This window comes from Aspergillus lentulus (genome assembly GCF_001445615.1).
Source record: "Aspergillus lentulus DNA, contig: Alt01, strain: IFM 54703, whole genome shotgun sequence".
NCBI lineage: Eukaryota > Fungi > Ascomycota > Eurotiomycetes > Eurotiales > Aspergillaceae > Aspergillus > Aspergillus lentulus.
The window spans coordinates 401,237-412,869 of NW_028322123.1; the positions used below are offsets into that span (position 1 = coordinate 401,237).

The following is an 11,633-nucleotide window of genomic DNA, read 5'->3' on the forward strand; positions in this document are numbered from 1 at the left end:
ACAAGGGTGTCATTGATATCTGCGAATAGCTATCCCCTTATCATGCCAGCCTTACCTGGGCAAATCGATTCTCACAGCTAACGGCATGAACCCTATGCCCTATACTATGACAGGGCCGGACGTCAAGGCTTGCTATTACAGATAACCAGCAGTATATTCCTTCATCTGGTTAAGACAGGCGAAAAAGCAGGACAGATCATACAAGTAATACAGCACAGTCCTGCAACCCAACCCAAGTCTCCATATACAACCATGCCAAACAAATGCCATCAAAGAATCAACTGACTTGACTCACTCCTTGAGCGCATCATGCCCCCAATTCTTCAACGACCTGTAACTCCTACTCCCGGTATCCCGCTTCGCATGCTCCTCCTGTGCCAGATGCCGCTTGCAGTACGAGACCACCCTCCGCATATGCTCTAGATCCTCGTCCGAGTACCCGGCCGGGTCCTTGGAGGGGTTGTGTTCGAGGATCTCCACGATTCTGCGGCCGCTTTTTCGGTCGTCAAGGTCAGTTTTCTTTCGGGACTGTCCAAATAGGTAAATATAGGAGGAGATTACCTCTTGTGACCGACTGTCTCGCCAGACGCGGTCTCGGACGCGCCCATCCAGCCTGAGGACTGGGATTGTTCTTCTGCGAGCCAGGCGCGGAGTTCGTTGGGGGTCATGTTGACCAGGTCGTTGAATTCTCTTGGAGCAGTGGTTAGACGGGATTGGTGGAGGGCGAGGCGGGACATACTCGATGACAGTGGTTTTGTCTTTTACCATTTTGGCTAGTTTTTATTTTAATTGCTGATAGTGAGAGTAATTGTTGAATTGGCGAGACTTGTCTCATATATATCTCCCGTAAAGAAGTGGTACTCGTGGAGAGCTGCTTGATTGACGTCATGGATTTCCCGGCGATCGAGATGGTCGATTGTTTGGCTAATCTGATCGATCGGTATACACAATTGTGCCATGACTTAAGATGATCAAGATTATTGAATGTCTTCATAGGAAATGAACACATCGGCTTTGGCGATACTCGTTGATCTTGAGGCCATATTGGCTTTTACATACAAGAGCAATTGTCAGAGACTGAGGGAACACCATATATACTTGTAGTTCTGTAGTATAGCTCCTTCAATTATGCTTTCAACCAATTGCGAAAAGAAAAATGCTCCCCAAGTCTGCATAAGATCAATTGGACAGGGTACCTAAAATCGATAAAATTAGTTCCTATACCGCAAGGAGTAGAGTCATAACTTACTTAAACCGCGTAGGACCCTTCTGCGAGTCGATCTCCTCTTCAACAATTCTCCCGTTCTGTCAGAAAATGGACTTATTAGGGACCACTTGATTAGTGAGAATTAGGTATGTCACCCCCTGGCAGCCCTGTTGTTCTGCTCCTGTCCTTTGTTGTCATAATAAGTCGCTAGGAACTCCAGCTCGGTGATACGCCCCGCGCGTGTGCGACTTTCAACCTCAGCTTCCGTAGACTCTCCTTGACTATGAAGTCGCGGAGTCGTGCATTCGGAGGGTGGGATGGAGCAGATGACACTGGTGCAGTGCTGGGCGAGTCAATGGACATCTCATTGTCTTGTTCCGAGTCCGGCTTCACACGAACATAGTAGTAAGGTAAGTTATCTCCCTCGTCTCCATCGTAGTCCAGACTGAGATCCCATCCATCTTCGGACTCTGGCTTCAAAGAACACGTTTTTGACAGTCATTTGTGAAGGAGGACAGGCTTTTTGTCCATGGTCAATGACATATTGAAATAGCGGACATTGTTTGATTGCGAGCAGACGGCGACCACTGGTGACTGCGGCTGGGTTGTGCTGTGACATGAGTCCAGCTGGCCAGGTCGCTTCATATTCATTGCAGCCAAATTCATCATCGTCGTCGTTGTGGCCATCATTAACGGCCGGGCCTTGGTCAGGGACACTTCCAAACACAGGCTCCTCAGGTTTTGGAATCGGATCCGACTGGACTGAATTCAGCCCGGAAAAGCCTTTGCTATTCATGTTGGAGACCACGGCTCCGCTCCTCGCATAGGTATACCCGGTATATCTCCTCGGGATTGCAACCTCACACATTGAATGCCAACCATTTGGGATCGACAATACTGTTCGAAAGCTCGGATCTGACAATCAACAGCCTCGTAAACCTCTCCAAGCCTCGTCGAATAACACGAAGAGATGGCAAGCGTTCGAAATGCTGATATTCAATGGGTCAGCGCAGGACTTCGCCGTGTAACAGGGGTTTCTTCGAGGGAGCAATGATATGGATATCACGGGCGAACCCAGCGTGCGTCAGACACAACCCTCTGCATGCGTCTGGATGACCTCGGCCTCCGCGTCTCCATCAACTGACTCCGCTGCGTCTCCCGTCGTGGCTGCCATCACAAGTGGCTTGAGAATGTCATGCAGTGATGCCACAAGCTTCGGGTGTCCTTGACAACATTGTTACACTCTATCGACTTCGATATTGTATGCTCCTGAAACAGGATCTATGCCTTTTGCGCGTCACGCTGTCCCACGCGGTGCACCCGCCCCACTGCTTGGAACAGGGTGTTGAGGTTTAGTGGCGGTTCCAATAGCACTACACGGTTGCACTGTCCGTGTAAATTGAGGCCGTGAGCCCTGCACTGGTATAATGTCAGGAGCATATCACAGTTGCTGTCTGCCTTGGTAAAGAGCTCAGCTGCCTCGCGGCCCCGTCCAGGGGGTCTCCCATGTCCGGTTGAAGACATATCATTCGGACAATCACAGGTAGGATGTAGTGAGCGTCCCTGGGGGTGAGATGCCCCAGCCGGTCAACGACATGAAGGCCATGGGTTGGAGTAGGCGGTACGGCGGGGGTTGGATCTGTTATTACCCTAATGGCAACATTGTTGACGCTGATCGAATCTAGGACATTTCAACCACCCACATGACCATGGGCCAGTGGACAAATAACAAGAAACGTGGTCGCCGCCCTGCCGTGAAGGGAACCTTCTGGTAGAAAATTCGCAGCAAGTATCTCAGCTTGACCGTGTCAGCCATCAAGTAATATGCCTGCCCCAGGCGGGTCGTTGGAATCATGTTACATGTCCTTTCGCACGTCCGCCACAAAAGTCGGGGAAACCTCGGTCTCCACGCTCAATACTCTTCCCGGTGCCGTAGTCATCGCATCTGTCTCGTCGTCGGCCCGGCAGTAGTAATCATCCAGCAGTGGGGTAAACGCAAGGTGGCAGAGTAGACGCATGACGCGCCAGTCGAGGTGCCCCTAGCTGTCACCACCAGGGGCACCCGCGCTATATGAGTCATATATTCGGCGCTTTAATTATGCTGGAGCCCCAGCTGACCTTGCAGACGTTCGCTTGCAATCAGGCATAGGGCAGGGCGCAACTGAAGGCAAAACGCAACCATGGGTTCTTCCTAGCAGCACGGTGGACAACAGCAGGCTCGATTCGTCCTATTCATCTTCAATGGCCTCGGCAGGGAGACTCCTAAGTGAGGGACCCGTATCGGTAACGTCCCTGTCCGCATTGACGTGGTAGCGCCGCTCACCAGCCAGAGATCTTTGTCTCTTGTGAGACGAGGATATGATTCAGAATACCCAACTTCAAATGGGGCTTGATTAATAGTGAGGATCTTCAAGGAGAGTGTGTACGAGCGATTGATGGAGGTAAACATCCGGTCAGCTGCACTGGAATACTCGCGGTCAATCAAGCCTGTCCTGCTTCGCATACCAATGTCCATAGCGAGCAGAGAAATGGAGGTCAAAATTACTCTTTTTTGCTGACGCTGCCTTCAGTTGCCGGCGATTCTCTTGTCGGGTGAAGATGCGTCGTTCAAATTCCATGGACCGAATGCAGTTGCCCTGAGTCGACGGCCAGTCGGGATGACGCTTACGGTCGATGTCCTGGGGTGGCGGTGGGACGACGTAGTCAGCGCCATCTGGGCGCTTTTACCAAAGTTAGCTATATTTATATGCTTGCTTGATAAATAGTGGTAGCTTACCAAAGGCAAGTGATATCCTGGTGTATCAACACCAGGTCAGCAACATTCTCAGGGGGAACTCTGTATGCACCAGCGGGTTGAGAGGATCACAAACTGGTCTGCATCATTTGTAATGGTACCCTTTCGTGCTTAGCAGCATCTGCGACTGCTTCGATTTCCTCTGTATGGAGACTCTGGTCAGCGCTCTCCATGCTCGCACGTGCATCAAGCCACTTTCTAGCCTCAGCGATCATGAGTAAGTTACAGTGAGGAAATGCCCTGACCGTCTGGATGCCCTCGATCGGAGTACCGTGTCCGAGAAGCAGGGTCATATTCAGCAATTGGTGCAGTTCGACTGTGTCTTTCCACTCCTTCACCCCTACTGGAAGGAGGCGCCTAGGGGCGACACCCAGATTCAAGCCATCGCGGGGTGCCATGTATTTGGTAGTAGGGCCCGCCTGCACGCAGGGGCAGCAGATGGAGAAGTCTGCAGCGCTTGGGCACTCATCTATCAGGTCCTTGGTTGTCAGGTGAGAGTAGTTTGCCGTCATTAGCAGCCCGTGATTTCTCAACTGCCTGCGTGGCTACACGCACCCTGCGGCTAACAACACACAGTTGCTGGCGATATCCGCTAAGAGCGCGATAATATCACTCCAGCCAAGGTGTACACCTGTTGAAAATCACCACGGCCGTTCAGCCACAAAAGCAACTCTAGCATGGCTTCAGTGACCCGAGCGAGTCCACATTCCGCGGTGATCATCCACCGTGAACCCAAGATCTGACATCTTGCCGGCGCCGAGATGACCCAATCATAGATGACAAGCTGCGACTCCTTGCCCTGCATGGAGTGCGTGGCGGCCACTTTGGGGATATCCTCCGCCTTGAGAATACCCAGCTGCTCGAGTTTGAAACCCCACCAGCCGAAGGTCCGGAGGCCATCAAATATCAAATGTCCAACGGTATTAATAGCCCACTGTTGACGGCCCATGAACACGATCCAGAAGTCCTGGGAAGCCGGTGGCGATCCGGAGATGTGTGAGCTTCTGGGGTCAGCGATCGAAACGGGCCAGGGAAGGACGTTACCATCCAGAAAAATCTGGAACATCCTGCCCTCCTCCCGATCCTGCTATACGGCGGCTCGGATCCTATCCAGTTCACCGAAACCGCGGAATCCATGGGACTGATATCATCAACGTATCGCTCCGGGATTGGGCACGACACATCGATCCTTTCGTCCGGAGACATGTCGTTAATCGTGTGACGAAACCATCTGGGATCAACAGTTCGGCGGATAAACCCGAGGGTTCAGTATCAGCCTGTATCTCCTGTGGAGTTCGTGGATCCTTTTGGCATGACTTTGCCTTCCCTTAAGGTGTTCCATATTCCAAGGGATTGATCGTTGCTGGGCCTCGGAGTAGACTCCGGGTCCAAACCCCCGACGTCTATGGTCAACCTCAGTCTGAACGTCGATCGCGAGTTGAATGATTCCTGTCTATGACGAGGAGGATGCAACAAACTTTAGCAGTGCGTTCGAGGATAGTCCAACAAGAGGCGCAGACGCAGGAGGAATGGAGCCCGGGCCAGGCGCAGCAGGGATAGCAGCGGGTTCCTCTAGTAGAGGTGGCCTATACGATGTTAGACATGCATTCATCAATTGAAAGATTTAGTATTTGGGCCAGCTCAACGTATGTGCTCACATTAATATGCTTGTAGTTGTGAAGAGGAAAAAAAAAAAAAAAAAAAAAAAAAAAAAGGCCAGAGATATTGGAAGACTGGCATTGTAAAGGTGAATTCTCACTTGACGTATCAAGGGAGCGCGTTTTTAAGGAATCTATGGTTTTTCGAAGCAGATTAGAGTTGATTGTGGAGGGAGAGTAGACGTAGAATTGGACTCACAGAAAACAATTCTTATGGCCTTGATGCGCTGGGTTCCCACTGCGGAAGGAACAAGACATACATGGGAGTTCTCATTTGACAATGGGCGACTTACTCAGCTCGAATCTGCGTGTTGGCATGTTTGTCGAGGCAGATTTCAACTTTCACTTGGAGAGTGTGCCCACTGCCCAGGGTCCGAGTGCGCTTGATTCACTGGTCTTTGGCCATTCTGAATTCTGATAGCAATGTTGCGTACCGGACTCAGCCTAACCAACTGCTCGGCGCTCGGTGCGAGGAGCAATTCTCTGAGTTACAGTGCCCTTGGTCCTTCTGAATCTGGTACATCATATCTGTTACCGGGGACAATCAAATTCGAAGATGGCCCTCTCCTGTCGACGGATATTGTAGGGTACAGGTCGCTCATTGTTTGAGTTGGCGGAATGCTGCCTTGGTGTCAGAGATGTAGGATACCGGAGAAGGTATACAGAACAGAGGCTTGGGTCGTTCGTCTGGGGTAGGTACTGGGCTTCGTATATCTTGGATATTGGACAGTCGTCAAGGGGCATGACCCCGAGCGCCCTCATATGTTCTCTGTTCCATGCTGATCCCCGGACATGGAGCTTGGGTGCATGCTCATGGAAGTCGGTGCGTTCGTCTGGCATGATGGATCGAGGAAGAAAAATGATGAAAATGATTCTGGTTGGTTGAGAGTGGATGAAATTGAACACTGCCTTAGACTCAAACATGGAATGGCTCTACGCAGATCTCCCTCGGTCGCTCACCAGGATCCGCAGCCGCACGAAAACGCAGACTGAAAACGTCTGGATTTGATTCCGAGATCTGGCACTGGTCACCAAAGTTGAGCCTCAGTTGAACCTGTTTATCCTGCCTACTTGGTTGACAAGCCATGGCGATGCGAGTAAGTGAGAATCGATCGAATTGACCAACGAAGGTGGGAACAATTTTCCGACGAAGTTGGTCGGAGGATTCGACTGCAGATGCCGCGGAGAACAGACAAATTCGTACCATTGGCTTCTCCAGTCGGCAGGGGCTGAGATAGTCGGGTTGGCTTATGTAGGCGTCAATCAATCGTGAAAGAGACATCATCTGCCACCGCTGCCAGGCTTAGGCAGGTACCAGATATCTTCCATCTTCGATGTTATCAAAGAACCAGTTGGACCCTCTTAGGGCAGTAACCATAGTTGCAGTCCCGATGAGGTCGTCATATATTTGTAAGAAAGCTCCCTCAAAAATAATAGGGTAACGTCATATACAGGGTTGTGGTCTGTTAGGACATAGGCTTCATCAGAATAATTGACTGTTGGTTTTGCCGTTGCCATTGATCTTGCCATAGAGACGAATTGAGCCGGCGTTCATAGCAATGCCTTTTCTTGCCAGGTTTATCGCTCTGATTCGGTCTTGGTGCGAATACACGCGTCCATGTCGAACTCGAAAAATCGCAGTAATCATAGACATGGCCGGCGTGAGCCAAGCACTGGTCGTATCGAGTGGTCTACTAAGCGTCAGTGAAGAAGCCTTAAACGTATCGACCATGATCCATCAACGTACCTTGCGTTTCTTCTTGTTTTCAGTATGCCATGGGCGAGCGATGACATGCGGAAGAAGCGTTGAAATGTCTTCCTCTGGGGGTATTTGCTCACAACAGATGGCCGATAGGATATTCGAAGCAGTTCCGGGGCTTCATGTTCAGTCGCTGCGTCAGAGCTACTGAATCAAAAGGTCAGTACAGTCATAAAATAGCTGACTATGGACAACTCACTTAGGTCAAGGAATAGCCCTCCCAACCAACAGGAGTTGACCAGGAACAACCGCGTCACAAAACAACTTCAATATGATTGAGTCGTAAGAAATTTAATCTAGGAAATGAATCGTATCGAAGGAAAAGCTGCTCTTCATGCTCCAGAGATGAAAAGTTGGAAGAGTTGGAGAAGGGTGGAAGGAGAGGAATGAGCTGTCTTATATACAGAGAGCGTGAATGAGCCGTTGTCCATCTTGCTTAAGCCAGTGAATGCAGAGGAGAATATTTGTTTGATGAATAGTGAATATGAATAAAGAATTACCCAGAAACCACGGAACCCTAAGCAAACAAACTTATAGTTTACAAAAGAACCAACAGTCAGCTTATACGAGCACCAATCAGCCACCATCTGCAGGCGCATCGGGCAGTCCGAAATCCATGTAACACGAGGCTGGAAATATGACAGCCTCATTCAGCCCAACCGTTTATGGTTACATCGTCATTAATGCTGACACCTCTTGCAGCTACACTCACCAACCCGCTTACGTTCCATCGTACCCATTCTCCGACAAAGCCGTATAAATACCCCTATGTAACCAGTCAAACAGATCCTGTGGCACATTTCTCAACTAGACCAGTCAAAATGGAAACCCTCAAGGAAACTCTCAAGGAAACCCTCTACAACCTCCCGAAGCCACCGGCGCGCACCCGCACCAAGCCCATGCAGGTGATCTGCGTGGGCCTCCCGCGGTCCGCCACGGAGAGCCTGGCCGTCGCGCTGGGGAAGCTTGGTCTAACCTCGTACCACGGGTGGGACATCTCCTTCGAAGAGAACGCGGGGTACATCGAGGGGTGGGCGAAACTGGCGCGGGCAAAATGGAACGGCAAGGAGGATGGCGAGTTCCGTGTGTCGCGTGGGGAGTTTGACGCGCTGCTGGGACACTGCGATGCGGTGGTGGACACGGCGGCGTCGTTCTTCGCGGCTGAGCTGGTGGAGGCGTATCCCGAAGCATTGGTGATCTTGAACACGAGGAAGGATATGGATGCGTGGCACCGCAGTGCGATCAAGACGCTGCTGGAGGAGATCGGGGACCGCTGGTTCCTGTGGATGATGCGGGTGTTCTGTGCGGATCTGTTCTGGCTGTGGGAGCTGTATGTCACGCATGGTTATCCGGGGTTGTTTCGTGGGAAGTCAGTACGCACGGCGATCGCGAAGAACGGGAAATGGGTGTATCGTGAGTATTGCGCCATGATTCGGGGGTTGGTTCCTCCTCAGCGATTGCTGGAATGGAGTGTTGAGGATGGATGGGAGCCATTGTGCGAGGTAAGCTCATTTGCTCATGTACTCTGACGACGCTGATGGTTGTAGTTTCTACAAAAAGATGTGCCTACGGAAGCATTTCCCAAGACGAATGATCCGGCAAAATTCGCGGGTAATGTGGAACGAGTGCTCAAGCCACGGTACATGAGGGCATTCCGCAACCTGGTGCTGACGGTCAGCTCGACGGCGGTCTTGGCCACGGCGATTGTGGTGGGAGTGCGCGGGGGAGGACTGAGTCTGAGCTCGATTCGAGACTCTGGGCTGTTTAGTCTATAGGATATATCTCACTCTTGTTCTTCGGTTGTTTGAGCCCATAAACCTAAGACCCACTGTCTAGAGACTAGTGAGTGGAGATGTGATCCCATTTGAGCACATTATCTGCTTCTTTGCTTGGCATGGTCAAATTCAACCATGATATCATCACGGTTTATAGATATCTATATGCAGGAGTACCTGATGACACTGCGTCTATACGTGAAACAATTCTCTCCATTCTGAGCAGTGTTCCTCATACTGAAGAGGGGAATAGATTGCTCCGACTGAAACACTCCAGCAGCAAAAGTGGAAATCTCCACCAGCGGAAAACTTGGCAACGCCTTTGAGCAGATTTCCTTCTTGGCAGCCCACTCTCTTGTCGCATCTAGATTTGCTGTCTGTGTCGGTCGAGTATAAGACCCTCATGGCTTTCAGTTTTCTCTACTCTCAATTCTCTGGCAGCAGCAGCAGCAGTCAAGATGCTCTCCTCACGCGCCCATCATATGGACATCCCCAATTCCGGCCCCGGGGTCGAGCATCACTGGGGCTACTATAACCGCCAACTCCCATGCACCACCGACAAGGGCAAATGCGACTATCTCGACACGGTGTATCATTCGCACGATCTGTCCATTCTCTACAGTGCCATTCTCTGGGGCGTAATTCTTGGGGTTTTGGTGCTCTGCGCGTTGAGACGGCTCATCCCCGTTCGTCGCACATCGCATCCTTGCCCTCCAGATGCAGCGACGGAAAAGAGTCAGCCCCAGGGCTTCATCTATCGCTGTCAACAGTCCCTCAAATCAGTCTACCACCGTCATCTTCTTCGAGGATGGCTCCCCGGCATATTCGGCCACACAACCGGCTTCAACATCCTCGTCCTGCTCATTCTAACTGCCTACCTCGCCGTCTTCTCGTTTGTCGGCATCGTCTACAAAACCTGGTACAGCCCCGTCAAAGGCTATCCCAACCTGCAGCAGACCCGCGTCGGACTCGGGCCCTGGGCCGACCGGCTCGGAGTGCTGGCCTACGCCCTCACCCCGCTGGCCGTCCTCCTATCCACCCGCGAGTCGCTGCTCTCGCTGCTGACCGGCATCCCCCACCACCACTTCCTCTTCCTCCACCGCTGGCTCGGATATATTATTTACGCCCAGTCCGTCCTGCACACCATTGGCTGGACCGTCATCGAGGGCAAGCTCTACCAGCCGCAGCCCTCCACGTGGAACGAGTTCATCGCACAAGAGTACATGATCTGGGGCGTCGTCGCCATGATCCTGCTTTCTTTCCTGGTTTTCTGCTCCGCGAAATGGTGCATCCGATTGACGGGGTACGAATTCTTCCGCAAATCGCACTACGTCGTGGCGATGGTCTACGTCGGCGCCTGCTGGGGCCACTGGGCGATGCTATCCTGCTGGATGATCGCCTCGTTGACAGTCTGGCTGTTGGATAGAGGTATGCGTCTCCTGCGGACGGCCCTGCTGCACACCACCGCCTCTGGCAATCTGCGCATGCACATCCCCTCAGCGCAGATAACCTCCTTCCCCAACGACACAGACAGCGACGTCATCAGACTAGACTTCACCCTCTCGCATCACCCCTGGTCCATCGGGCAGCACTTTTACCTCTGCTTCCCAGACCTGAGTATCTGGCAATCCCACCCCATGACGCCCTCCAGCGTGCCTACAGAAAGCCGCGAGCAAACACACACCTACATCATCCGCGCGAAAACCGGCCTCACGCGCCAACTCGGTCTACTGGCCCGCAGCAACCAGTCCTCAACGTCGATTGTGCTGGCCGGACCATACGGCCAGTCCATCCTCAGCACTGAACTCCTGCAAGAGGACATCAACATCCTCTGCGTCGCCGGCGGCACAGGCGTGACTTTCGTCTTCCCCGTCCTGCTCCAGCTCTCTCGCCAGACAGGCTTCGCGTCTCGAAGTGGACTGATCGAATTCATCTGGGTCATCCGCCGCAAGGCAGATACGGAGTGGCTCAAGTCCGAGCTCGACGAGTTGCGAGCTGCCGCGGAAGTGTGTGTCAATTTCCGGATTAGGGTGTTTGTCACGCGTGAGGGCGCCGCCGACGCCGACGCCCAAGTCCAAGACCTTGAGAAGAAGGTGCTCGTCAACGATGCCATCCAGCGGACTGAGTCTACCACGTCCCGGGACGGGGAGGCGCCGTTTACTGTGCAGTTCATGGGTTCCAATTCTGGCTCTGACTCAGGATTCGCCGGGACGGATCGACATCCTGATGTTGCCTCGCATGTTACTGATTTCGTGGCGAGGACGGTACACGGCCCGACGCGCGTGCTTGCTAGCGGTCCGACCGGGCTAATAACCGATCTGCGGAGGGCGATTGCGTCGTGCAATGATCCTGGCCGGGTATGGAGGGGTGAGGAGCGGTATGATGTGCAGCTGGTGCATGATGATCGGTTGGAGTGGTAGACTGAAACAAACAATGACCA

At 52.3% G+C, this 11,633-nt stretch overlaps 4 protein-coding genes across 4 annotated transcripts; 2 read left to right on the forward strand and 2 right to left on the reverse strand.

Annotated features, from left to right (window-relative positions):
- Nucleotides 1–291: 291 nt before the first annotated feature.
- On the reverse strand, nt 292–4,513 carry ALT_0117 (DUF3140 domain-containing protein; the record flags this gene model as incomplete). Its single annotated transcript, XM_089598919.1, has 7 exons — nt 292–493; nt 562–690; nt 1,250–1,305; nt 1,439–1,681; nt 1,749–1,995; nt 3,713–3,927; nt 4,103–4,513. The coding sequence occupies 7 exons, from the start codon at nt 4,511–4,513 to the stop codon at nt 292–294; spliced, it is 1,503 nt and encodes a 500-aa protein (XP_089456583.1).
- An 80-nt stretch (nt 4,514–4,593) lies between these two features.
- Nucleotides 4,594–5,207, reverse strand: ALT_0118 (uncharacterized protein; the record flags this gene model as incomplete). Its single annotated transcript, XM_033564463.2, has 2 exons — nt 4,594–5,088; nt 5,157–5,207. 2 exons carry the CDS (start codon nt 5,205–5,207, stop codon nt 4,594–4,596), a joined length of 546 nt encoding a protein of 181 aa, XP_033420354.2.
- A 3,032-nt stretch (nt 5,208–8,239) lies between these two features.
- On the forward strand, nt 8,240–9,193 carry ALT_0119 (sulfotransferase family protein; the record flags this gene model as incomplete). The annotated part of the gene is made up of 2 exons (XM_033564663.2): nt 8,240–8,920; nt 8,966–9,193. The coding sequence occupies 2 exons, from the start codon at nt 8,240–8,242 to the stop codon at nt 9,191–9,193; spliced, it is 909 nt and encodes a 302-aa protein (XP_033420554.1).
- A 458-nt stretch (nt 9,194–9,651) lies between these two features.
- On the forward strand, nt 9,652–11,613 carry ALT_0120 (ferric reductase family protein; the record flags this gene model as incomplete). Its single annotated transcript, XM_033564664.2, has 1 exon — nt 9,652–11,613. One exon carries the CDS (start codon nt 9,652–9,654, stop codon nt 11,611–11,613), a length of 1,962 nt encoding a protein of 653 aa, XP_033420555.2.
- Between the last annotated feature and the right edge of the window lie 20 nt (nt 11,614–11,633).